Source organism: Elgaria multicarinata, chromosome 22 (assembly GCF_023053635.1).
Source record: "Elgaria multicarinata webbii isolate HBS135686 ecotype San Diego chromosome 22, rElgMul1.1.pri, whole genome shotgun sequence".
NCBI classification, from domain to species: Eukaryota; Metazoa; Chordata; class Lepidosauria; order Squamata; family Anguidae; genus Elgaria; species Elgaria multicarinata.
In genome coordinates this window covers 1,382,419-1,409,826 of record NC_086192.1, presented here as the reverse complement: position 1 = coordinate 1,409,826, position 27,408 = coordinate 1,382,419, and the positions used below count along the sequence as shown (strand labels likewise).

General features: G+C 51.3%; 1 protein-coding gene across 3 annotated transcripts; it reads left to right on the top strand.

Moving 5' to 3' along the window:
* The first annotated feature begins 190 nt into the window (after positions 1-190).
* Positions 191-26,052, top strand: FAM222B (family with sequence similarity 222 member B). Of its 3 annotated transcripts, XM_063146586.1 has the most exons (3): positions 191-271; positions 21,258-21,383; positions 22,846-26,052. In XM_063146586.1, exons 2-3 carry the CDS (start codon positions 21,302-21,304, stop codon positions 24,414-24,416), a joined length of 1,653 nt encoding a protein of 550 aa, XP_063002656.1. In that variant the 5' UTR covers positions 191-271; positions 21,258-21,301; the 3' UTR covers positions 24,417-26,052. The 3 variants fall into 3 exon arrangements, with proteins under 3 accessions (XP_063002656.1, XP_063002658.1, XP_063002657.1); XM_063146588.1 differs by lacking the exon at positions 191-271 and having other exon boundaries at positions 21,301-21,383; positions 22,958-26,052; XM_063146587.1 differs by lacking the exon at positions 191-271 and having other exon boundaries at positions 21,311-21,383; positions 22,860-26,052.
* The last annotated feature ends 1,356 nt before the right edge of the window (positions 26,053-27,408 follow it).

Here is a 27,408-nt window from a genome sequence, read left to right as displayed (position 1 = left end):
AAAAAGGCCCTCCAGACTTTTTCTTCTACAGTCTCCCTGACCCCCGCAAACACATGGGTTGCTCTTTGCTCCCTCCCCCTACTTCCTCCTCCAACAGGGAACCGGAAGTGTGTGCGCCCATCTCTCTCCGTGGTGACCTTCCCCTTGTGGGCCAGGCCAGACGTCGCGGCGCATGCGCAGAGCGGGGGGAGCGGCCGAGCCGGCTCTGAGGGGAGAAGAGCAGCAGGAGAAGCGGCGGCGGCGCCATGAGGGCCGGGCGGGGGCTCCCACGGTGAGGCGGCCGGGGGGCGGAGGTGGGATGAGGGCCGCTGGGGGGGGGGGGGCGCCGAGACACCCCCCCACTCACGACGGGACCGGCGCCCCTCCCCCTCCCTGGTGTGGGAGGGGCGAAGGCCTACCTGCAGGCGGGGGGGAGAGGGAGAAAGGCCCGACTGGGCCGGACGGGGGGGGGCAATAGTTAAGGAAGGGGGGCTCAGAAAGAGCAAGGTCAAGGGCAGCCCCCCCCCCCGCTTTCCCCATTTCCAACACTGGCGTTTTTCTTCTACCCCCCTCCCACAATCCAGCCTGTGTAGAATATTATTCTGCCCCCTCCTAGGTCCTTAATTCAGACCCCCATAGCACTGAATCCACCCCCTCCCAAATCCACCCCCTCTTTTGGCCCTTAATCCGCTCCCCTGACCCTTAATCCAACCCCTTCCCCCTTTATTCAGCTGCTCTCATGCAATCCCCTGGATTCAACACCCCCTTGGCAATTCACTCAATCCCCCCAGCACTTCATTCCACCACCGCCCCATTCATCCCCTTTAATTTATTCCCCCCAATTCACTCCTCTCCTAAATTCACCCCTCCCCCGGCTTTTCATTCCACCCCCTTAATTCAGCACCCCTTTACCCCCTTCCCACCTGGTCGCCTTTGCCAGCTTGACACCCGCTTAGATAGGTTGGACTCCAACTCCCATCCTCCAGCGGCCAGCAATACCACATCATGGGAGATGAGGGCGCTGGGTTGGGGATGGCTTGTAGGCCCTTTGCCCCTCCCCCCCCCCACGACCAACCGGCCGATGAAACACCTCCAGCCTGGATTGTTCCTCCATTTTGCACCAACGCACCCTTTGGATCCTGCACCCTCACCTGCTTCTTCTCTCTCTGAAGCAGGGCCCTTTTGGTGCCCCCCCCCCAAAAAAACCCAACAGGATTTGCTCCTTATTTTGCACTTGCATGAATAGCCTTTCGCACCTGCATTCATTCTGTCGCCCCTTCTCTCTCTCTCTCTTGTGAGGCCTTCCCCAAAATCATTCCTGTCTTGAGTTGCTGCTCCTGCCCCAGTACGCCTCACTAGTCTCCCACCCCCATTTCCAATTGCAGCCTCACCTGCTTTCCCCCTTTTGCCCTGCTCTGTGTACCGAATCCTCCAAATGGGTGGGACTACGGCTCTCACCTGCGCTGCCCTGGGACAGTGGGACTTGTAGTTCGGGCCCCAGATTGGGGAAGGCTGTTTCAAAATAAATGTGCGTTGGGGGAGTTCCTGTCTCAGTAATGGGACCAGGTTTGCCCTGTTCCAGTGCAAATGACTGGGGAGAAGAATATGGGGTGGACTTGGTTTTTTTAAAAAAGAAGTGGGGGTCTCAGTTCTTCCCATCAGCATGTGTCTTTGTCTGTCTCCCTTGGGGGGGCAGGTAGGGGGTTACCGCTCACGCCCCCCCAAAATACACTAAAATGCTGTGAAGGTGCTCTGGTTGTGGGGGGAACCTCTTCTGTCCTGTGCATTAGCGGCATGGATCACACACACCCTTGCATCCATTTTGTGTCCTGCTCAGCCTAACACCCCCTATCCCATGTGAAATGTGTAGAAGGGTCCCATCCTGTTGAGGGTTTTGATGGGTCTTTAAGGCAGGGCTTTTTCTTACCTGCAGGGCTGTTAAGAAACTGGAACAAAATGTCAGAAACCAGAGGAAGCGGCTGCCATATTGTACACACACCTGGTTCTCTCCTATTTCAGGGTCCCTTTTCAAAGCTGCCTTGTGGCAGGAATGCAAATGCTGCCCCCGCTCTCCCCCCCCCCCCCCCCGACAAGGGCACCCACGGAGGTGACATTGCACAGAGCAGGCTTGGAACCCGCGCCCTGCTTCTGTCCTCTGGCATGGAGTCACTTGACTGCCCCGTGGGTGTGGGAGATGATGAATGAAAAATAGACCTTGGCGCTTTGTGGGGCTGGGAGAGGCAGCTGGCCCTGTCTGTGGGGCGGGGGGGGGGGAGGGCAACCGAAAGACGGGCGCCTTTCTGAAACCAGTTCGGCTGATTTCATGAAACTTGCATTCCTGACTAACTTTCCCCCCTCCCAAGGTTTCCTAAATTTCTGCCAGCATTCTGCCGACTCCCTTTGTGGGTTTGTTCTGCCTTGGTTCAGTTCTGGGGGCAAGTTCGGTTGATCCAAATTGGGGGGTGGGGAAACAGGAGGATGCAATCTAGACCATGAAGGGAAAAGCGATGTTGTCCCACTCACATTATCCACTAACTCTCCCACTCCCCCAACGTTTGAGACAGAATTTGCACACATGCCTGCAAACATGTGAAATGCCTCGGTTGTTTGCCTGCGGGGTGGTTCTGTCACAGAGAGCTGAGGTAGCGTTTATCAAATCTGCCACTTCCATTCTCGGCCTTTGCTTGGAGGCCTTTTTTGCATCTGGCTTGAAAAGCCAGTTTGGATTATTTCCTCTCTGTCATAGACAGAGCCTCTCCCTTCCGCGGGCTACATTTCTGCTGCCAGAACTGGGGTGGTGGTGGTGGAATCGTGGTTCATTGCTCGGGCTTCTGAATGCGGGATTCCGGTGCCTGGGAATTCAGATAGCAAAATACCAGGTTAGCCTGTTTTGTCTGCTGAGCGCAGTGTGGTCTGCCCCGACTAGTAGCAGTGCTCTGGAGTCCTTCTCATCACTTGCAACCCAGTTCTTTAACTGGGGATTGATCCTGGGATATTCCACATGCAAAATGTGAACTGTCTCAAAACATGATGCAAGCAGATCAAAATCTTCCAAACCCCGTGCGCCATCAACCCTAGTAGGTAGCAGTGTGTGCGACTGTATATTGTGCCTGGTGACCCTGCTGTCTGCAGTTTCTTTTGTGGAGTGGGGGGAGGTATCTGCTACCGTGATATGCGTGAGCTCACTTGCCCTCGTAAGTCACCTGTCGTTGCAGAGCGGTGCTGGGGGGAACTGTTGTAATGGACATTAAATGGGAGCAGGAAAGGTTGCTTTGGCAGTTTCTGTTGGCAAAATCTAGAAGTAATGCTAAGGTGTCCAGGTACAGGAACATGGGAAGCTGCCTTCTACTGAGTCCAACCCTGGGTCTGTCTAGCCCAGTATTGTTGACACTGACTGGCAGCAGCGGCTCTCCCTCCAGAGTTTCAGGCAGGAGTTTTTCCAGCCCTGCCTGGAGATGCCAGGGATCGAACCCGGACCTTCCGCATGCAAAACAGGGGCTCTGCCACTGAGCCATGGCCCCTCAGAGGTAGATCTGTGCGTTTTGTAATGGATTGCCATCCAGTCACCAAATCGGTAAGCCGTGAACCTCTGCTTTCTTTGTGTATTTGGAAGGATCATGTACGGGCAAGGCTGGGAAATTATTTCCAGTTCCTGGGCATCGGAAGAGCATTTGAAGCCCCAGCCCTGTTCAAGAACAAGGGGATAGGAGAAGAAGGTCAATGCATTTAGATGCTGGTGCTGGACTTTGAGAGGTCTGTTTCTCCGCTCTGATTGTTTCATGGCTGTTTCCTTCAGGCAGTGCCCCTCCATCTCCCTGGGGTTCTCGTAATGCAGGAACAAGGGACGGACCATAGCTCCAGGGCCCCAGGTTCCATACCTGGCATCTCCAGTTAAAAAGGGTCAGGTGCTGGGAAATGCTCTTCCCTGTCGAGGCCCCAGAAAACCCCTGTCAATAATCCCATCTGGTTTCAGGCATGTGTGGCGCAGGGAACTTACTTTCCTGCGGATCTATGTGTGGCTGCAGTGTCCCGTGAACACTTTTGGTGCTTTGGACACCATTGCGGATCTGGCTGACAGCAAAGCAACACTCAGAATACTATTTAGCATCTTCTGGGGCAGACCTGAGAAAGCACTGAGTTCCTCGGGAGCCCTGTGCATCCAGGCATCCAGCTTGTCGCCTAAAGCACAAGTCAGAAAGTACCAGTGAGCCAGCCCTCATTTTGTCTGCCCTCACCTTGAAACATACCCTACGAGCGTGCCTGCACCACATGCAGGCTGAGGGTGGACTGTGGGCCGGCTGAAGGCTTTGCCGCCTGCGCGTGGGGGCTTACTTTTGCCTGGTTTGATTCCTGCTGAAGCCCTTTTGGCGTGCTATCTTTTTTACGTTCTTTAGTGCCGGGGTGTGCAAATCTCTGCTCTGCTCCACCTGGCATTTTGCAGGTGAGCACGAGAATGGAATGGGCAGCAGCAAGAGCCCTGCTTCCAGGTTGGTACTTTGCAGTGCAAACACCGCTCGGCTTGGTTTCCCCCTCACCCGAGTCCCTCCTGCTGTGGGGAGGGGAGGCGTCTCCGAGAGCGAGGTCTAAAGAGGCAGGAGTGCGGGTCAATGTTTTGCGATGACCTTTGGGTTTTAAGCAAATCATAAATGCAGGAATGGTTTTGACAGATGTCACAGAGGAAAAATGTAGGTTGTGGTAAAATGATCTCTTTTTTGTCTTCTGTCTTCTCCCAGAAATCAAGTAAGTACTTGCTATGGTTGATGTGCACGCCACCATTGCTTGCCTTGACGGAGTGAGGACGATGTTAGTTAAATTGTCATGATATCTTCCTTAAACTTTTCAGGATCACCTCCAATTCTCTTCGGAAGCCTCCCATAAAGTATGAAGCAATTTGCAAGGCGTTTTTTAAAACAACAACACCACCAACACCACCCTGTGCCTCCATTTTAACTAATATGCCATATCCCTCTTTTCTCTTTTGGTTCATACTCTTGATGAAGCGGGGGAGATTGGCTCAAAAAATTGTGCCAAAAAATAAATCAGAAAAGCTTTCATTTACCTCCATCTACCTGGTAGCTAAGCACCATTGGATCCAGTGCAACTTACTCCTGAGTAAAAATGTACAGGATCTTGCTACAAGATGGTAGCTGTAGTGGGCGTGTAAACAGTCTGTCCTCATCATGTTCGCCTGGAAGTAAGTAAATCCAGCTGGCTCCTTTTCAAGGGAGTATGCACAGGATTGCAGCCTCAAGATTCAACTTGATTAGACAAAGCTGAATTTACTTCTGAGTAAGTGTGATTAGGATCAGGTTGTAAAAGGCTAATGGGTAGCACCTCATCCAAGCAAACCTGATTAAATTGGATTCAAGTCAAAAGATCAGCCAGAACTCACGTGTTGTGAAATTACCAACTCACAACTAAAACTTGATCATTACACACATGTATTTAGCAACTAGAGTTATAAAGATCTAAAATGAAACAATGCAACAAATGTGGTGGCTTGGATCTTGCTGAGAGGCTGTATTTCGACATCGCGATAAGCCAAGATTATCTGGAACCCCTGTTTCTCCAGCTGGCTCCTCCTGCAAGTGGGAGGGGCTAAACAAACCTTTGGTTTGTTTTTCAGAAGGGTGTCGAATAGGGTGACTGCATGGAAAGCGGACTGGGCCCCTGTATATTTAACGGTTGTAGAGAAAAGGGGATTTCAGCAGGCGTCCTTTGTATGCATGCAGCAGCTGGTGAAATGCCCTCTTCATCACAACAGTTAAATCTGCAGGAGCCCTGTCCTCCTTTTATATCTGGTCGTGCTAGGCAGAGCTCCTGGAGCTTTAATTGTTGTGATGAAGAGGGGATTTCACCGGGTGCTGCATACAAAGGACACCTGCTGAAATTCTCCTTTCTACACAGCTGTTAAAGATTCAGGAGTCCTGCCCCCCTTTCCAGATGGCCACCCTAGTGTTGAACCTCACACCCATGGGCCAGAACCACACTGTCCAGGGTCCCAATCCATCCCTACAAGGCTCCTTTTTCCCTCTGTCAAATTGTTTGGTGATTTGCCCGCTTTTGAAAAGATTTCCCCCTCCGTTTTGAAAGACTCAGTTACTTGCAGCAGGAGCATTATGCTAAACTATGCTGGCATGTGAGACCTGCACCCTTTTGCCCTCGGCCCCTCGTACCACTGGAATGTGGCCCCTGAGTGCTCACAAAATACAGAATTCGGTTGTCTGGCTGAAAGTTGTTCAATACCCCTGGTTTATCGTGAGGTCTGAAACAGGGATGCCTCCCACCAAACAAGCCAGAGTTATAATTTGGGGAGAGAGACAAGCCAGAATCCCCAGTTCAGACATCACACAAGCAGGACGTGACTGCAATATCATCCTCCCACCCATGTTCCCCAGCAACAGATAAGTGGACAGTGATGATAAAGTCATATGTGTGGGGAAAATATCTAGGTGTTAGAATCAGATTCATAGGGGTGGTTGGTGGGCAGGGTGAGGTCATTTTTGAGGTAGAAGTATAGCAGTTCTGTGTTCCTGGGTGAGCAGGTGCTGTGGCTCGCATGTCAGCCCTTTGAATGAGAAATTGTTGAGTGCTTTTTCATGGTGACTGGTTGGGTTGAAAAGATGCCCTCTGCACATCACCTGCTTTCTGCCTCTGAGGGTGGGGTGGGGGACCTCTTCCAGATAGACCTATCTGAGCAGTGCAAAGGATTCTGGGGCACACGCACAGTTCGCAATGAGGCCAGGGCTAGGGCTGTTGGGCTTTGTCGTTGACCCATATGAGCCGAGACTGGCATAGAGTGCACTCAGCGCTCCTGCACTGAGTGCTGTACCTGGCAGGGGAAGTTTGGTACACCTGGGCAAGGTGTCTTTCAGAGCATCTTATCTGCCATGACTGATGTTTTCTTTTTGCCTCATTGGGGAACTTCCCCTGAACACAACATGCAAATGCTTGTGCTATGGTATCGACTCCCCCAGTTTCTGCTTCGTTGATATCAACACCGCACCGGCTGTTTAAACTGTTTTTAAGGTCAACAAAGCTGACTGGTTTTCACCTACGACAAGCGAGGAAATTGGTTTCCTGGAACCAATCCGGGGCAGCATAATCGATTTGCTTTGACTCGAAAAGGGAAATATTGGTTAACCCTGCGTGTCGTGTGAGTTTGCCTATTTAATAGGTGTATGAGTTGCCCCCCTCCGGCTAATAGGTGCTCGAAGGGACACACAGATTGCTTAAAACAACATTAAAATGGGTGCATTGGGAAGATCGGATAAAAAGGAGTTTGTGATCTCATCCACAATAGAACGTCTTTCTGTTTGTGTCCGTGTTTCGTGATTCACGCAAGTTCTTGCTAACTGGTGGCCTTCCAAATATTTCCTTCTCTCATGGTAACTCCCTGGGACAGTGAGTGGGTGCTGGAAATGCTGCCATCAGGCACTGCTTCCAGGGCATGTTAGCTGTGTTGCGTGTGTGGAGGGGTGGGGGTCGTAGAAGAATCGTCGAAATAATTTTGGGATTGGGTAATTTATCCAGGCTGGTTTACCAATTTTCTCTCTCTCTCTCTCTCTAGAGTGACAACAGGCAGCTGAGTTAATGACTTTTGGTCCATAATGCTACCCATCCTCTTATCTGGGCGTTGGCAGAAGAGATATATCCAGATATTTTGGACTTCAACTCCCAGGAGACCCTGCTCGCATGGCCAGTGGTGAGGAACGCTGGGAGTTGAAGTCCAAAACATCTGAAGATCTACTTTCTGCCCACCCCTGCGTCTTGTCCATGATTAAGTGAGCAGAGGCAGACCATGATGTCACTTGCACAGTTTGCTTATTTTTACAGGCCAAACAGCTTAGTATACAGTCTGCCTCGGCAAGGCGTACACAGCAGGGCGGCTTCCAAGAGAGGTCAATGTGCATGCAAGGTCAGGCTTGTTTTCAAAGCCGGCAGGGTCAGAGACTTCGGCTTTTCTTTCTAAATGAAAGCCAAGGCTTTTGGGATGCTTGCCTGTGGCTCAAATGTCTCAATGTTCACACAGTGCGGTCATGGAAGTTCAGGTTCTGGGCGAGCTTTGCTCCTCACTGTCTGGAAACCTTTGTCTCCAAATGACATTCCCTCCTCCCCACCCCCAGTCTGTAGCGCTATCTCAGTGCTCCTTTTACAGCAGCTGTCTTCAAATCCAGGACCTGAAAGGCTGCTGTTACAGAAGGAGACTGGCAGAGTGTAATGAGCTTGGGGCGGGGGGGGGGCAGCCTTAGGTGAACCCCCTTGACAGAAAGTGAGAAAGCAGTGGAGCTCTGGAAACATTTGATGAAGGCTGATATAATCTCTGCTGATTTCTGTCCTGCCTGTGAATTGCGTCACGTGGTTAAGAAGAGAGAGGCGGCAGAGCTAAGAAAGCCGAAGTTAAGGGAAGAAACGACCACAGGAGAAGATGGTTTTGCCCTTTGGGTAAATGCATCCTGGGCGCCACGCTTTCGAGATGGATTGATATGGAACAAAATCTAATCGAAAGGAACATTAAGACAGTCCGGAGGTGCTTTATGAGAATCCTCAGAACGTGGTTCCCCCCCCCCTCATGTGCGGAAAAACAGTTGAGGGGGGGGGGACACTTTTGAATAGAAAAATGGCCAGAAGGGGAAAGACTGAAAGACCGGCCACATCATATTGAACGTGTAGCCCATAGAAGATGTGTTGGGCTCAGAATAAAAAGACTCAAAAAAGCCAATAGCTTTTTTAAAAGCTTTTTTTCTTTTTAAAAAAACAGCCCCAAAAGGCAGATGCCTTATCTCTGTGAGAAGAGCCCGCTGCTGTGCTGGGAGCCAAGAGCCCGCCTGAAGTGCTACAATGGGGGGGGTTGTGGTTGAGCTCCAGCTGTTGCTAAATTTCCAGCCATGTGAGCAAACGTGGGAGACAGGTGAGAGGAAGCACTCTCGCTGTCTGCCATTTCTTGCTTAGCTGGCTCTCTGAAAGTGTTTCAGCATTTTGTTGGTGTTTTCTCTCTTTTCCCCCCGTCTGGCTTCACTTTGCAACTGAGATGATTAGTCCAGCTCCACCGGAATAGATTCTGGAAGAACAGGTGTGGGGCCCCCACATCTGGAGGTGTCCTGGCTTACCATTTGTGAGCTCACCGTTTTCTCTGACTCTCCTGGAGCCCTTGTGCTGGGTGTTGCCCGCCTGCCTTCTCCGTGCTGTCTCTTGCTGCCTGACCTCTTTCCCCTTCCGGCCTCGTGAGGCCACGGGGGTGTTGATTTTTCACGGTGTGCCCACTTGCGTCTTCCACGGGGGCTTCTCTATTCAGTGTCAGCATTATTCAAATGAGATGCAGCTTGAGTCCCAGTGAAACCAGCAGCTGTAGAGCAACTAGAATAAAAGCAATATATCCATGGATGCCGAGTGGAAGGAACTGTCTTGTCTGGATGAATCCTCTGGCACAGGGCTGCCTGGCAGAGACCTGTTAGAACCCTGCAGCCTCTATCCTCTTCTACCCAGCCTCCATCATTCTCTGCCAATTTCAGCAGGACTAGAATAATTAAAGAAGCTTAAAAGAGAATCGTAAGCAGCTGTTTTTCCAGAAAAGTCTCCTCCAAGCAAACTGTCTGGAACCTTTTTCTGTGAGCTGGGCCTCTTTCTCTTGTGTCCGCCTTCCTTAGCCTACTGCAATGTCGGACTGGCTGGGGCATGCTGGGAGTTGCAGTCCAACATATCTGAAAGGCTCCAGGTTCAGGAAGGCCGCCCTGTGCCATTGAGGCATTACAAACAATGAAAGCAAGCAGCTACTAAGGACTTGTGTGAGCTAGTAACTCTGGGTGGGCTTATCGAAATGGCTTACTCTTAGAAGGGTCTTTATAGGGATCTTTGGGCTTGCCGGTAAGTCCACAACGGTTACCGGCCCACTACTTTGAAATAAAAAACCCCAACAGAAAACAGCATGCACGCCTGTGCCAATGTTAGCAAGGTCCTAAGAGGAGAACCAGCTGTTGTGAAGCTTCCCTCCTTAATTCCCTGGCTGCGATTCCACTCTCCACAGGTGATCAGACAAGTGATAATGTCCAACCCTCCTATTGCAGCCCCTATGCCAATTAGCAGCCAGTAGGTAGAAGATGGGGACAAAATAATTATTCAGGCTCCCACCTAGTGTCTGCGGAAGAAACTACATCCTGTTAATAGTTGGACCCATCTTCACAGCTTTTGCAACCTATCCCAACCTGATGCCTTCCAGAGGTTTTGGACTACGCTCCCCAGCATTCCTGGCCATTGGCCATGCTGGCTGGGGCTGATGGGTGTCGAAGTCTAAAGCCTCTGTTAGGCAGTAGGTTGGAGAAGGCTTTTCTATGCCATTTCCCTTCGATGTTTTGGGGAGCGTGATCTGCCCAGATTGCAGACAATTCCAGCCTCCCCTTGCTTCTAAAACTTGACCGTTTGCGATATTCATAAAGCTAAGAGAAGTAGTGTATTTGTTTCCCACTGCTTTTTTTTAAAAAAAAACTTGTTCTGCATTTAGCATTTCTATTCCATGAATTTATGAATAACTTGTAACTGCTGCCCTAAGTGCCTGTTGCATTTGTTTTAAGAGGCAATCAAAGCCTGGTTTTATTTATTCCCTTGCATCTCTCCGGGCAAGGTGGGGGCAGGAAAGGAATGCATCAAACTTGCTCTTCTGTGCAAAAGAGCTGATTTAAAGGTGCTTCACGTCATCCAGTCAGTTCTCTCCTCCCTCCATGCTGGTTTGCTCCACGTCATTGGACTTGCAAGGAATTTTAACTCTTAAAACCGTAAGTGGGCAGGCGCAGTGCGTAAAGATAAAACAGCCGCCCTCGTTGAAGCACAGCTCCGCAATTTCTGGCCAGGGTTTTCTGTGTGTGCTTGTGCCCTCGTTCCCTGCAGGCACAGAAAAGCGGAAGGCAGTTCTGGTCAAGGGGTTCAGTTTCTCACTTTTGAGGTGTTGTTGTTGCAGGAGCGTGTGTCCCAGCCCTGTGGCTTTGAAGTCGAGTGGGTTGTGGCGTTTACAAGGTCACCCCCATCGCCCTCCAAAGTCCCGCTGGACTTTACAGTTTTGAACCTCCAGGATGGCTTTTCCCACACGGGAGTTCTCCAGATGTGTTGGACTGCAGGTCGCATCGTCGTGTGGGTTGTAGTGTTGCAGTCCCCACACATCTGGAGGGCATAACTTGGAAAAGGCTACTCCAGAATGCTTTACACCCAGCTGGTCATATCTGCATAATGAATGGGCATAATATATGGGCAATTAGGAGTTGCTGTTGCTGGGCGCTTTGCCTTCTCCCTCCCCCCCCCCCCCCCCGGTGCCCCCACTTGCTTGCCAGGAAGGAGCAATGGCCTAAAAACCATTGAATCAGCTGGCAACAGAAACTCTGCCAGCTAATGTCAAGGGCAACAAAGTTTTTCAGGCACTTTGGTAAATATTAATTAAAGTGATTCATTGTCCGCTGCAGATAGCAGAGCTGTTGAGGTTCTGGAGATCCCTGTAGCGGAGGGCTGGTTACAATGGCTCTCATTAACGCAGAAATGTCTTAACGAAGCAAACGGGGTGGTTAAAGCACTGCCTTTCATTGCAGCTGTGGTTTTCTCAGGGTCCAAGAAATGCCAGCTCCTGAGTTGCTCAGATCTCTCCTTCGGGCGGGAAGTTCTAATTTTAGGGCATGTCAAAAAAGCGACGGGCAGGGTTACCCCAAGCCCACCTGCCCGCCCTCAACTGGCGAGAAGAAGGGAGGTTAGCCCATTGAATCATGCAGAGCTGTAGCAAACAACCTCCTTATTGTGAGCGGGATTTCTTCCATGTGTTTGCCGAAGCGCACCATTTTGGAATGACTTTGCTGACCTACTTTGCACTTGCTGACCTGGTTCGCAGCATTGGCCGGGCGCAATTTGAATAATCGCTGCCCAGGCACAGCTTCTTGTGTCGTCCGGACCCGGGCAGCGTGGCTTGTTGGAGATTTTAAACAACCCTCAAATAACCGCAACAAAATGAGATTGCAAGCTATCTTTCTTTCTCTGGGGCTACCAGGCCTCCAGACCCCTTGAAAAGTAGGGAGATGGGGCAGCGGCGCTTTAGTACAGTCGGTGCGGTCTGAGTTCGACACTGCCGATGCGGAGAAAGCAAGTTGGCTGCATGGTGTTAAACAGCCCCCTCCCGCAAGCCATCCAGGCAGGCCGCGGTCCCTGTCTGCTTTGATCGCTCTTTCCTCAGGAGTCTTGCATCATCGTGATCATCAATTTTAGCTCCTGTAATAGGAAGCCGGGTAATTGCTTTCTGCCAGCCTCCCTACTGGGTTTGGGGAAACTTGTTACCCCCGTGCTGTTAAGCTGCGATTGCAGTAGCTAGCTGCCTCCCCCCCCCCCCCCTTGTCAAAATGCTTTGGAGGTTAAAGTTGTGAGTGAACACCTTGAGCCGTGGCGAGTGTCTTGAGATGGATCCTAGCCTTGCCTGGTTTGTTGGCAAACCCACACCTTTTCCGCTTGGCAGTTTCTAGCAGGCTTTTAGGCACCTGGTGCAATGAAACTGCTTCTAGGCTATGTGTGCCCAAGGGGGTGGGTTGTAGAACAATCGGAGTCTCTTTTGTAGGATGTTTTAAAGTCTTAAATATTTGGCCACTTGAGGCCTGAGGTTCAGTGTTAGAGGGCCTGTTTGTTGGGGGGGGGGGGCGGTTTGCATGCACCAGGGCCTGTTCTGTTAAATACGTGGCTGGCAATGAACAGACCTTCTGGATGTTGGTTACCCTTCCTTTGCTCATCACCTGCATTGCCATCCAGGTGGGTAGTGTCCCATTCAGCAGAGAACAGAAGGAGCAGCCTAATACTAACTCTCGGGCTGTGTTCAGACAACACGATAGTCAACAGTGGGGTAATCATCCACTCGAGAGTTGTTTATCTAGGGGGTCCTCCCCAGGCAACATGATAATCAACCGTTGTGTGGATTACGATCAGCATTGAATTGACTGTTAGTCCACACTGAGTTGACTCACTCATCCCCTGCCCTCTCTCCCCCCTCAGTCCTCCCACTTGTATCCCATCAGCCATTGCTGCCGGAAATCTATCCTGCCACAGCTGGACTAGAGCTGCAGCCACCGCTTGGACTGCTCTTGCCTTGTGACTCTGGCAGACGAAATAACCAACGATTCAAATAGCCAACTCTGCGTAGTTTCGCCCAAATAACCAACCATTAGTTTAAAAAAAACGGCCTCCACAGAACACGATAACCCACGGTGGGTTAAATAACCAACCATTGACTATTTAAACCACCAGTGGTTGTCGTGTTGTCTGAACTCAGTCTCAGACCGTTTGTCTTCCTAGCCCAGGATTGTCGACCGAAACCTTTGCTCTCTGCTGCCCTCCAGATGTGTGGAATGGCAGCCCATCTGGAGGATACCAGGTTGGGGAACTGAAGATCCCGGGGTTTTTAATCTCCTTATATCAAGGATGAGCAGCTTTTGGCCCTCCAAATGTTTTGACCTATAATTCCCATTGACCCCTTGTTCGATCTTCAAACTGTGCCCTTGAGCTATGGCTCTGTGCTTGAATTGTTGAGGGGAAGGGTGGCCTCTTCCCTGCCCCAACACACACACACACTTTTACGATGGCCCTTTCCGCTTTCTAAAACCTGTTGCTGCAGGTTTGCCTTGTTTTTGCAAGGATTGGCAGGTGGGAGGGAGTTCCCCACCTCTCCTGCCGTGCTCCTTGGACATGTGGTTATTAGTGAAGCAAAGGTTCTAATTAAGACTAGTGGTCCTGAGCACAGCCCCCGTTATTTCCCTCCATGAATCAGTGCAAAGCACAAGCGTGGAGCAGCGTTTCTTTAGGATATGGGTTTAACCCACTTCCTCCCTGAAAAACCTTTTGAGCAGATACCTTAAAATAGTGAGTTGTTTTGAAATCTTAACACTGGCGAAGAGGGATTCATTTTCACAACTTGGCCTGGCTTGTTTAGCCGAGGGGAAGGACGCAGCACCTCCGAAGAAAGGGGGAGAGCTACCGGAGACCCCAGGAGGGAGATTGGTTTGCTTCCGATCTGCCCAGGAAGAAACAAGGTCACCTCTGGCGTGAATGTTGGTGTTTCTTTTGGGGGTTTTTAAAGGCCATATCTCAAAAGCTGTGCGGCTGTCCAGATTGTGATGGTGGCCGGACCATACGAGTGGCATGTTTTGAGATGCAAAAAAAGTGTCTGTTTGGCGATAGTCTTTGAGCTTTGTTAGGTGGTTGATGGCATTAGATCCTTTGGCGGGGTGGGGTGGGGGGAGATATTCAGAGATCACAGCTGGGCTATTTGCAGAGATTTAGAACTTTTGGAAGGGCCATTTTGGCAGTGGGGGACTGTTTATCTGTTTCCTGCTCCGATAAGGAGGATCTGGAAGCGGCCCCAGGCCTGTTTCTCAGTCCTGGGCTGTAATGTCTAGGCTGCCAAGCAAAAGGCATCTCCATCAGTTTAATCCCCTTGCAGGCCCACTTCCCTGCACAGAAGGAACGGCTGGGCCTGCCTGCCGGCTTCCTTACATTCCTGGTCAGACTCTTTCTTTTTTCTTTTTTAGAATTCGTCTTGCCGAGTGCCCTGATAGATATCCGGTGATAATGACAGAGGTGATGGCCTGTAGCTGCTGGGACTCCCCCCTCCCCACATCCTGGTCAAGAAACCTTTTGGCAACAGACGCTAAAGAAAATGTGGCTTTTAGGACTTTCCGGGAAGTGCTTTGCTTGCGCTGGCTTAGAACTCAAGTTTACAGGAAGTATGACAGGCTCAGTCAAAATGCTGGAGTGTATTCTCCGCTCCTAATAGCTTTCCTCAATCTGGTGGACTCCAGATATGTTGGACTACATCTCCCATTGTCCCCAGCCAATACAGCTGCCAGATTGGGGAGCGCTACTGTATAACCCGTTACAGGCTAACAGGCTCAGTCAGCACCGTTTCCTCTCTTTCTACCTCCAGTTTCCTTTAAAAAAAAAAAAATTAACCCAATGCCCTTGATTTTCCACGGCTCAGTTGCCCTCAGCCATAGACTTAATTCCTAGACTCTCACACATCCAATTTGTTTACACCTGTTCTCTCTCCTGCCCTGCTTTCCCAGAGAAGAAGTGAGAGATGCCCATGGAAATCAAGAGAGAATTTCAGCATTTTAACATGGTTGTAATTTGGCTGCTGTATGTCCTCCCACTCTCTAAAATCCCCCAAATCATCACAAAACATGGCAGCAAAGATGGGAGTTCCTGTTTTGAGCATTCAAAATGCCCTCTGCTGACAAAGAAATGAGTTGCTCTAGCATTTTCTCTAGGTCTATAGGCCTCCAACATTCTATAGGTCTTCAAAAATCACACGGCTGTTGGGTTGTTTCTTTGGTTAAACGTCTCTCTTAATTTATAAACCTATATTCTTCTGCACATACCTAGGGAGTCCTCTGAATATGTAGAAATCACTACCTTATTTTAAAGTTTCTGCACCCAAGTTTTTTTCTTAGCTGACTGGGGGATTATGGGAGATGCAGTCCAACCATCTGGAGTACAACAAGTTCAGGAAGGCTGCTGTAGAAGCTATTTATCAATCACATCCAAGCTGGCAGGCAGAGAGACAACTCCTGTTTTATTCACTGCCTCCGGAGATGCAGGACCTACAAGTGAGAGCACCTATAATTTTGTGGGGGGAGAGAGAGCGAGAGAGAGACTTTTCAGTCCACTGATACACCAAAAAGTACTTTACTTCAGTGTGTGGACCCAGGTGGACAAAATCACTTTGGTAAGCTTTGCAGAGCCGTTTCAGTAGCTTTGCAGGGAAAGTCCTCAGGTGATTTCCCAGTAGGTTTTTTTTTTTCTTTTGTGGGGTGGGGAATCAGGGCTCTATATAGTCCTCTTCTGCCATTCTTCCCACCCTAACAGCGTTTAGAAGAAGCCAACTAAATCACACCAAATAAGAGTGTTTGAACTGGGCACCATCCACCGTTGGTCAATTCTGCCACGGAGATGCAGGGACAACATGTTGGGTGTCACCTTTTTTGGCTTGACTCTGACCTGTTGATGTTCCCACGGAATTGGGGGGGGGTTTTCCCTCCCCTCCCCCTCTCCAAGTGGTTCAGCAGTACGACTGGTTTGCAAAAAGCACTCTGAAATGTTTGGCTGGGACATTTGTGTGAAAAGGGCAGTGCGACGTTAATAATTAAAAATTAAAAAGCCCGGTCTTGAGTGTGAGGGAAGGAGATGCAGGTGGGGCGGGGGGGGGGGGTGTGGAGAGAGAGAGAGAGAGAGAGAGAGAGACATTTTCTGGTCTGTTAGCAAGAATGAAATGTGTAGGCGGACCAGCCGGCAAGAAGAATGAGGCGAGAAGCTTCTCCCTCCGAGCCACCTGCACTGATTTAGCATCAGAAGCTGCTAATTTTGTTTCCTGCGCTCTGCAGAGAGCCTAGTCCTAGAGAGGGGGGAAGCAATCAAGGTTTCCTTCTGGACAGATTGCATAATTTTAACCATTGACAAGTTAACTTCCTCTCTCTCTCTCTCTCTCTCTCTCTCTCCTCCCCCACAGAATAGTCTTCCACAGTAATGTTCAGGTCTCCATTGGACTTGCCTGTCCTCTCATCCAGCCTCTACTTGAAAACCTTTCGCCACCCAACCCCCTAGGTCACGGGTTCCATTGTCAAATGCTTCTTACTCTTTAAGACGTTTCTCCTAACGTTCCACCCAAATTTCCCCTCCTGCCACTTAAGGCCCATCCATTCTAGCCCTGCCTTCCGGAGAAACAGAGAATGCGTCTTGGCTCTCTTCTGTGTGACAGCCCTTCAGGGATTGCAGGAGGGTGCGTTGCCCTTCTCTCAGCCCATTCCAGTTTGTCTACATCCTTCTTAATGTGGACGCAGTACTCCAGGCGAGATCTCGCTAGCACTGCATCAAGTAGAGTTGTCACTTCCTGTGACCTGGAAACTATATTCACCATTTTTTGCAGCTGCATCACGCTGCTGGCTCAATGCCCAGCTTGTGCTTCACTGCCATTCTAAGAAAGACCCTTTTCATGTGTATCTTTGAGCAGCTTAGTGTGTTCACTGCTGGTAACAGCTTCCTCCTAGCTCATCGCCTGCATTCATTCAGTTATGTACAATTAAGTTTTATTGCCACATAGCTTTCCTAATTACTTGCACGTCACTTTTTTTGTTTTTTGTTTTTTTTGGTCTTTTCCTTTTGGATATAGTTGTTCCAGGGCCTAAGACGAGTCACTTTATGGATTTTAATAACTGGAGTGACATGCTGTTCTTCCCTTTCTTCGGTTCCTTACAGCCATAATCTTTCCAGGTGCGAAAATTTTGCTTCTAGTGTGGCAGCCAGCGCTTACATAGATGGAACAGTTTGCAGCAAAGGGGCCTGATAGCTTAATAATTTTAAATATTATTATTTAAATAATAATATTTAAAATTATTTCTGGGCCTCCCTGAGGGATAGGACCTTAAATGGAACGGAGCTTTTGTAAACTGGAATGGACGCTTTTGTAAACGGGTGAGCATGTATTCCTGTCAGGCTATCAAAATGCTAGAAATGTCGTTGATGTTTTTGCAGGTGCGTAGTGTGCATTGTGGATGGACTCTTCTTTTGTGGCTTCACTTGCATGGTGGGCTGGTTCTTCCCTTGTAGCTTGATTAGCTTTTAAGGATGAAGCGAGCACATCTCAGTAAAGAGCGAACACTGCCCTTGACCTGATGGCACTTGAGGTGCTGAGCGAAAGAAGGAACGTCCCGTCCTGCGTGGCCAGGTGTCGCTGCCTGCGTTTGCCAGACACGTTAACCAGACAGTGTGGGTTTGGTGCGGGGAAGGCACAGCCCACTAGTATCTCCAGCTTTTGTTCCGTGAACAGACTGGGCTTTAATAACCCCTCACTCTTTAATCTCGGAATCACAAACATGGAAGTTTCTCATTTGCTGTATTGCTGAGCCAAGTATCCCCCATCTTGTAACTGTTCATTTGGTTTCTTTTTCCCAGATGTGGAACTTGGCATTTATCCCTATTAAATTTCATTCTGTTGTTTTCATCCCAGCACTCCAGCCTATCAAGATCACTTTGAAGTTTGTTTCTGTCTTCCAGGGTATTAGCTATCCCACCCAATTTTGTGTCATCTGCAAATTTGATAAGCGTTCCCTGCACCTCCTCATCCAAATCATTAATAAAAATGTTGAAGAGCACTGGGCCCAGGGCTGAGCCCTGCGGCACCCCACTCGTTACCTCTCCCCAGTTTGAGAAGGTTCCATTGATAAGTACTCTTTGAGTCCGATTCTGTAGCCAACTGTGAATCCACCTAATAGTTGTTCCATCTAGCCCACTTTTAACTAGTTTGTTAATCAGAATATCATGGGGCACTTTGTCAAAAGCTTTGCTGAAGACAAGATATATGATGTCCACAGCATTCCCACGGTCCACAAGGGAGGTTACCCAATCAAAAAATGAGATCAAATTAGTCTGACAGGATTTGTCCTTCACAAATCCATTTTGGCTTCTAGTAATCACTGCATTGTTTTCAAGGTACTTACAGACTGACTTCTTTATAATCTGCTCCAGAATTTTCCCAGGGATGGATGTCAGACTGACTGGTCTGTAGTTCCCAGGTTCCTCCTTTTTGCCCTTTTTGAAGATAGGGACAACGTTAGCCCTCCTCCAGTCGTCCGGCACCTCACCCGTCTTCCATGATTTTGCAAAGATAATAGACAAAGGTTCTGAGAGTTCTTCTGCTAGCTCCTTCATTACTCTAGGATGCAGTTCATCGGGCCCTGGAGATTTAAACTCATTCAAAGAAATCAGGTGTTCTTTGACCATTTGTTTATCAATCTCAAACTGTAATCCTGCCCCCTCAGCTTCTGCTTCATTTTTTCTAGGGGGGTCATAGACCCGCTTTTGGGAGAAGACTGAGGCAAAGTAGGAATTGAGCACTTCAGCCTTTTCTTTGTCATCTGTTATCAATTTGCCATCCTCGTTAAGCAGTTGAACCACCATTTCTTTCCTCTGTCTTTTACTACTCACATATCTGAAGAAAGCCTTTTTATTGCTTTTAGCATCCCTCGCTAATCTCAGCTCATTCTGAGCTTTAGCCTTCCTGACGCCATTTTGGCACTTCTGCGCCACTTGTCTGTACTCTTCTTTTGTAGCCTGGCCTTCCTTCCACTTCCTATATGTATCCCTTTTTGTTTTCAGGTCATCTCTAAGCTTTTTGTGGAGCCGCATTGGTTTCCTCTGTTGTCTTCTATTTTTTTCCCCTTGTTGGAATTGTTTGTAATTGTGCCTTTAAAATTTCCTTTTTTAAATACTCCCACCCATCCTGCACTCCTTTTCTCATTAGGCTCCCTTGCCATGGGACCTTTCCTGCCATGGGCCCCTGCTGCCCGTGCCCTAAAGGCAGGACTGGCTCGCTCCAGCCTTCTTGCTTAGTTTCTCCAGAACCACCCCAGTGGCACCGTTGAGAGCGAAATCATCTCATGTGAGATTGAGCAACGCTTCCTTCTGTTTGTATCCTACTGTTTAGTATTCTGGGTAATTCTTTACCTGCATGTTTTTTTGTCCGCGGCTAAGGCAAGCGGCCGTCTTCCTACCAGGTCAGACCAGTTATCCGTCTAACCTAGCCGGGATGGTTCGGCTCTCACGCCTGGAGCAGAGCAAGGTGTCTTCTCCGTCGTGTGTTCAGCCGCTCCCTTTTGAGCTAGAAATGCCAGGGACTTTTGCTTCCCATGCAAAACAGGGCTCCGGCCCTGGCGGCCACACGTGCGCATGTGTGCGCCCTTGGAAGCGGCATTTGCAAATGGCTGAAGCTCCAATGAGAGAGGAGCAAAATCCGGTGCGTCTCCGCATGGGCGTCTGTAGTTGATGCGCGTCAAATAATACGGCGTTTGGGACTTTTCATTTTGTATGGCGGTTGAATGCGCAGTGTGCATGTTCTCATCGTTTTTGTTTCTGCGGCAACCTCGTTAAGAAAGTTTGTTTATTTTATTTATTTATTTATTTAGACTTTTGTATCCCGCCCTATATCACAAGGATCTCAGGGTGGCATATAGATTAAATCGTTCAAACAATGTAAAACCATAAATAATACACAGCTAAAGAATTAAACCATTAATAAGCTAAAACCAGTACAGAATTTAAAAACAGTAAAACCAATTAATACTGTGTAAAGGCTTGGTGAATTTAGCCATCACAGGGTTTGTTAAAAAAGCCATGTCTGAATTTGGCACTGAAATGAAACCAGTGCCGGCGCCAGTCGGGCCTCCAAGGGGAGAGGCGTATTCCACAAGTTTCCCATTCTTTCTGTACTGATCTGGTTGGGGTCCGGACCGAAGCTGGAAATGTGTGATTTCATCATGACTGAGGTGGGGTTTTGCTTTGCAACATCGGCTGGCTTGAGCCGGTGTCCTGCTTCTGTGCTGCTAGATCATCTTCACGAGGTTCGCACAATCAGATGGCAGGTAGCAAGTTACAGTGGGCTTTGACTGATGAGGTCGCGCTTCCTGGTGAATCATTAGACAAGGAAGCGCCTCGTTTGCAGAGGGGGGAGAGCCATGCACGGGGCGGGTTTTTGAGGAAGGGGCATCAGAAGAGCCCTGAGGCTGGATCAGAGCCGGGGTCCGTCTACTCCAGCGCTCCGGTGTCCCCACAGTGGCCCGCCAGATGCCTCGATGAGACATCCTGTCCACAAGCAGGACAGGAGCACCGCAGCAGCAGGCACCTCTTAGCAACTGGCACCCAGAGGCCGCTGATCCTGGAGCTTCTATATAGCCAGCAGAGCTAGCGGCCATTGCCAGCCTTCTCCTCTGTGAATCTGTCCAGCCCCCTTTTAAACGGGTGGCCCTCACGACATCTTGCCAATTCCACACTTGAACCCGGAATCGTGGGTCCTTGTGCCATAGTTTGGGGGGGGGGGGTTTAAAAAAAGAAACGCAACGTAAGTGGCCCCCTCCCACCTTCTTGGGCAGTTGGTAATAATGCCCATTTGTTTGAAATGTAAACTGTTTTATACTTTGGATTGTCTTCACGGTTTTAATTTTTGTGAACTGCCCCGAGACCTTCTGCTATTGGGCGGTATAGAAATGCAATAAATAAATAAATGACCTGAAAGAGGTGGGTTTTTTGCAAAAGAATGACCCTCTTTCACGCAGCCTTCTCCAACCTGGGTGCCTGGGGACAGCGGGCGTTGCAGTTCAATACCTCTGGCCTGCGCCATGATGGGGGGAGGGCCCTTGAGCCGGTGGGCGTTCCTGTAGAAGGCCTTCTGGATTTCCCGGAGGGGGGCTGGATTCTAACCTTTCAGCTGTGTCTCCTTGCAGTGGGCAGAGGAACGAGGGCCCCGTGTGCTAGCAGCCTGCCTGTCATGCTGGCCTGTCTCCCCGGGCCAGGAGACCTCCCCTTCCAGCTGCTTTCTTACCCGCAGATGAACGCTGGACTTCAGAAATGTGAGTCACTGTGTGAATTCTGACCATCCCGCCGATAGCTTCTTGCCCCAGGGAGAGGCCGGGTTTGGGGGGCTGGGGAGTGAGAGGGGAAAGCTGGGGCCCAACCAGGCAGGCTGCAAGGGCAACTCTCCAGAGGAGGAGGAGGAGGAGGAGGAGGAGGAGGAGGCTGCTCCTGGCATCTCCCAGGGCTGCTTCAGGGAGCCAGCAGAAGAAGCTGCCTCCTTCCGCCGCGAGGATCCGTGTCCACGCTGGCTGGCAGAGCGTTTCTCCCGATCCTACTTGGAGATCCAGGGGATTGAACCTGCGGCTCCCAAGCAGAGCTCTTTCCCATGATTTGCTACCTCAAAGATGCGGGACTTTAGGCGCTCTGGATGTTCTGAGCTAAGGTCGTATCAAGCCTTAGCCAGTGCAGCTAACGCAGAGGCAGGATAGAAGTGGAAGGCCCAAACCTGCCTCTGTGGCCCCAGATGGAGGAGGGGGCTCCATCCCCCTCAGCAGTACACGTGTGGGGCTTGCGTGGGAGGAGCCTCATTGAGTCAAGGCAAGAGTAGATCCATGATCCCCAAAGTGAAACGGAAGACAGCCGCACCCGTGAGCCTTCCATTCTTGAGTTCTAAGTGTTATTTGGGATTTGGGATGAAATCTCCAACGCTTGATGAAGAGGAGGGTCTCTGAATGCTTCCTGAATGTAAACGCTGGGCCAGCTGCCTTTGGCTTTCAGCCCTCGTCTTTTTTATCCCTCTGGTGGTTATTTTTTGCAGCCAATCACACTCTCAGCTCACACAATTGCTTCTTAACATTCTAAGCCCATCCATGCCGCCCGCCCGCCCCCAGAAAAGTCAGTAGGACTTCCTCTGGAGACCAGGAGTGAGGGGACGGTCTCTTTTAATAAAGGGGAGGAATAATTTGGCGCTGCACTGGCCAGAGGGTGTGTAAACAGCCTTGAAAAAAGGATTTGAATCATTGATAGGACTGAAGGTCTGTCAGGAACAGCCTTCTCCAACCTGTTGTCCTCCAAATATGTTGGACTACAACTCCCAGCATCCTGCTGACTATGTCAAGCGGGTTGCTGGGAGTTGTAGCTCAACGCCAGGTTGATGAGGGTGGATCGAGAGGTGTTAGCCAGGGGAGCTAAAGAGAACTTCCATCTCCAGGCACAGTCTTCCTTGGGGCATGGGATGCTGGAGGGAACCCATTGGGGTGGGGGGATTGTTGCCACCTATGCAGTTGTGAGCTTCCGAGTAGTGCCTGTTCTCCCCGTTGTTGGATCTTGCGGGCCCAATCCAGCTCTGAACAGTTCTTATGTTCTTAAGATACAGCACTGGCTGTTGGGTTGAGTCAGTGTTGATGGGTTCTCTTTCTCTCTCTCTCTCTCTTTCTCTCTCTCTCTCTGTCTCTCTGACTTTCTCTTCTCCACCCCACTGCCCCTATCTCCTCCTCCCCCACCCCCTCCCCCAACCAGGGGACACTACACAGAAAATGAGAGCCGCACAGCACCCTACTCCAGCAGAGTTGGACGCGTATGCTAAGAAGGTGGCCAACCATCCTCTGACTATCAAAATTTTCCCCAACAGTGTCAAGGTCCCCCAGCGGAAACACGTCCGCCGCACTGTGAACGGGCTGGACACCTCCGGGCAGAGGTACAGCCCCTATCCGCCGTCGCAGGCCGCGGTGAAGGCGGGCCTGCTGGCCATAGTCCGCCGGCCGGCGAAAGGCGTCGTCAAGGACTTTGACGGGAGCCGGACGCGCCTGCTGCCAGACGCCATGATGAACCCCCCTTCCGCCCCCTACCCGGCACCCAGCACTTTAAGCCACCCACAGGCGTTGGCCCGCCAGCAGGCCCTGCAGCAGCAGCAGCAGCAGCAGCACGTCCAGAGCCTGTCCCAGCATCCTCAGGGGATTCCCCCGGCCCTGCAGCAGCCGCACTCTCAGAGCGTGGGGCACCCGTCTCTGCAGCAGCAGCAGCAGCAGCAGCAGCACCCCGCCAGCCACTTGCTCCAGCAGCAGGCGCTGCCGCCGCCGCCCGGCTTGCACGGGGGCCGGAAGATGGCGGACGCCGACGCCCCGCCGAACGTGACTGTGTCTACCTCAACCATCCCCCTCTCCATGGCTGCCACGCTGCAGCAGAGCCAGCCCCCGGACCTGAGCAGCATTGTGCACCAGATCAACCAGTTCTGCCAGGCCCGCGCGGGCGTCAGCGCTACCTCAGTGTGCGAGGGACAGATCGCCAACCCCAGCCCCATCAGCCGCAACCTCCTGATCAGCGCCAGCACCCGGGTGTCGGCCCACAACGCCCCCACGCCCCTGCCTTCCTGCGTGGTCAACCCCGGCGACCACACCGTTGCCGCCGCTGCCGCGGTCCCGCCCTCAGCCACCATGGGCGTCCCCCTGGGCGTCGTCGGCCGGGGCCCCTCCGCGTACCAAAGTGAAATGAAGCAGGCGGCTGCGGTGGCCTGGAACCAGCAACAGCTTGCTCACCTGCAGCAGATGTGTGGCGAGGGGGCTGTGGGCCCCTCCGGGATGATGGGCAACCCCCCTGCCCGGGAGCTGCCCGGGCAGGCCTTCGCTGGCAAGGCACCCGGCTACGCCCTGGAACTCTGCATGGGCCAGCCGTTCAACGTCAAGCCGCCGCTGGAGAAGCCTACCCCCTCGCCGCCCGTCAACGGCTTGCCCGGCCCAGTTCCCTACACCAACGGGCACTATTTCCAGCCCCTGTGGAATAACATTCTGCCCACCCCCAACAGCGACAGCTCGGGCTCCCAGGACCTGGCCGTGCCTTTCCACGGGGCAGGGGGGCCGCCCGCCATGGGGGCCGCCCTGGAGTGCGCGGCCGGACCTCACTACCGAGCCGGCCAGGGCGGCCTGATGCAGACGATGGAGTACCTGAGCGGAGACCTGCAGCATTCCTGCCTCCGCGAGCAGGGCGGGGTGGTGGTGCTGGGCAAAGCCCCCCGCCCCCCGCCCGCCATGAACCGAGCGGCCGAGCCCAGCGATAGTCGAAGCCTTCATATTCAGCACCCAGGGTATAGATAAGGCAGCGGGCACTTTCACGGGCGGCAGGAGCGGCCGAGGGTTAGTCTTAATTTGAATTTAATGAGCAACGTGTGTGGCTGTTCCTTTGCTTTGTGTTTGGTTTCTTTTTTAACTTGCAAACTTCTGTGATCATCGTTGTAAACTGCTGAAACGGGAGCCCACAAATGGCAGACCTAAAACCATCCCGTGGGGTCAACGCCCTCCGGTCCTTCTGCTTCTTTCCCACTGAGTCAAATCCGGACCCTCATTCCTCTCCAAATCTGTTTCCGCCCCACGGTGCTCCGCACCTTGTGGGACTGCAGTGCGTGTGCATATTCTGGGCTTAGTCGGGTAGCATCACAGCTCGGATTTCTTTTCCTGGTTCCTCTTGAAAAAAGATTGCAGCTTGCTCCGGCGGAGAGCAATGTGCCCCTTTCCACACCTTCTAAAACGTCTGTCTCACAAAAAGAAAGGCGGAATTTGAAGTTGTGCCAAATGTTTTGGACTACAACACCCATCGGCCCTGGCCCATGTGGACAGGCACTTAAGGGAGTTGTGGTCCAAAATGTCTGGAAGACTGATGACCCCTGCCATCGAGACGGGGTCATCAGAAGCCATCAGGGATTTGTGATTCCCCCCCCCCCTTTCTCTTTTTGCTGGGGAGACTCCGGAGTCTCAGCCGGCGTGAGGCTTGTCTTAGTCCAGCTGTGAGGGCGTCCTTCTGGAAAGAGGAGGTGTGGGCAGGCAGGCCCTTTTCGGAACGGTTTTGAGCCACTTAGGTCCCCAATACGACAAGAGATCCGCACCCCATCACCGGGGTTTTGTCGCTTCGCACCCTGGCTTCTGCCTCCCCGGCCGATGTTTCCCTACGCCCATTCTCTCCCCTCCCCTCCAAGATAAGGACTTGAAGACATAATGATCACCGTCAAGTTTGGAATTTTAAAAAAAGCCAAAAACAAACGTCACAGCTGCCTTTTTTTTATTCTTTCTCTGTACACTGGCTAAAACGATTGCTGTACACTGTAAACTCAGACGTGTAATATTTCTGTGTGAATGTTACCTGGTAGCGTTGGGTCTGAGTAGCACTGTGGGGGGTGAACCCACTGCCCTGTCCTCCCCACAGCCCCGGGGGACAGGCGGAGGGTGTGTGTGTGGAAATGACGATGACGGAAGCCTTAAAGCGGTCGCTCCTCCAATTCTCCTTAATGAGCATGGGTTAAACTCTAAAAGCTATCAGACAAAAACGTTCAATTAATGCTAAGGATAACTTTTTGTTTTAAAAGAAAATGGCAAATTTACAGATGTTAAAGTGACGTCTTAGGTCAGCTAGCGGTTCTTAAGAGGGGGGAATTAGAAACAGTTTTAATCTGTATATCTCTCTTGATTTAGACATATAGTTCTGGGCCGTAGCAACCCTAAGTATCTTTTTCAGACTTTGCTTCTGTCCTCCTTCAGACTCTCTGCCCCCTACCCACCCCTGACAGGACCCTTAGCACCACCTCGGTTATTTTAAAATCCCTCCAAGAGTGTTAGAAGGGTTGGGGGCACTTCTTAGCGCTGTAGCGCTGTCTCTTTAGAGCAAAAATGAAGTGATCTGAACTCTCTCTCTCTTTTTCAAAAAGTGGATTAAATTATGCGTCGGCTTGCGTTGCCTTAACAGGATGCCTGGTCTGTTACACCAAATTATAGTGATACACAAGTTCTAATTTATTGTTTGAGGTTTATATCCCTGCAGCCTTTGGAGTGGGTGTCATGGGAGGGAAATGGAGTTTGCACACTGGTGTGGAAGAAGGACGTTCCCTTCCCTGCCCCTTTGATGGGTTTTCCTGTGATACGTTTCCCATGCTACACGTTAAATGCACCCCTCACCCTATTCCAAAAGTTTCCAGGACAGAGCTGGAGCCCCCCCCTCTCCCCCTTGGGGCAGGCAGTGCAACCTACTGAAAGATTTGCTGCCCTGAGTTTACCTGCTGCAGGGCTGTTAAGCGTGGAGCTCCTCGAGCAGCACCTAATAGGAGACGTCTCCCCTTTCTCTCGTTGGAGACGTACTGCAGTCCCAAGCGCAAAGCTGCGACGGGAAGTTCGTTTCCTGAATCGGCCTTGCCTTTTTAAATCAGGTGGGGCGGGTTCCCGGAAACGTGCCCCCTCCCTTCCCCTGATGCGGGGTCCCAGGCTTCCCGTAGCTCCGGTGTGGGGCACCTCCTCCCCCGAAGCCTTCCCCCTCCCTCGGCAGGGCTGCCACGAGGTCCTGCTTTCTCTCCTGTCATCAGTTTGCCCCGTTCTCTCGCCACTTCTCCGCCCTCGCCACCACCAAATCACGCAAGCAGGTTTGAAACAGCTGTTTGGGACTTTTCTCCCCCGAATCCGGGTGCCCTTCCTAGACGGTGCGGTGCCGATGGATCAGCTGCGTTATTTTGCCCGTTCTGCGAGCAGCGTTCGGATGGCACCGCAGCCCCCCGCTTGCCCACGCTGCGCAGGGCCACGCGCCCCTCCCTCGCGCCCACTGCTCTTGCTTGTGGCGGCTTCTCACCCGGTCTGTTCCCTTGTGATGGCACCCACGGCCTTGGGCGTTGCCGGAGCGGGCATCCCGGTGTGGCAAAGAGGGCGGGCGGGCGGGCGCAGGTCCCTTTGCTCCGTGGACCAGCGGACCTGTCCATCTCATCGCCCAGCTTTGAATATGCACCTCTCCTTTCTCCCCTCCCCACAATCGAGTCACTCGCCCCCAAAGCTGCCCTTTCAACGGGAGACTCCTGTCTCTCCTCGAGTTTGGGGCTGGACTACTGCTTTGAGATGTCCCCCCAACAGGAAGTGGCTCCGCTACGCCTGTCCCTGGGCACCCTGAGCTCCTCTCCCAGCCACGGGGCAGGGATGGGGGGTGGGGTCTTGCACTGCTGCTGTATTTTCTTTAAAAACACTTTCACTGATTATAATTATTGTTATTAATATAATAAGCCGTTGCTCATGTGCTTTACGGGTATCCAAACTAGACATTTCTTTCTCTTTTTCGCCCCGT

Excerpts from the sequence above, each read along its gene's own strand:
- FAM222B (XM_063146586.1), top strand. The coding sequence starts at position 21,302 with ATGCTGGCCTGTCTCCCCGGGCCAGGAGACCTCCCCTTCCAGCTGCTT. Across the intron at positions 21,384-22,845 it reads GAACGCTGGACTTCAGAAAT|GGGACACTACACAGAAAATG; the intron begins GTGAGTCACTGT and ends TCCCCCAACCAG.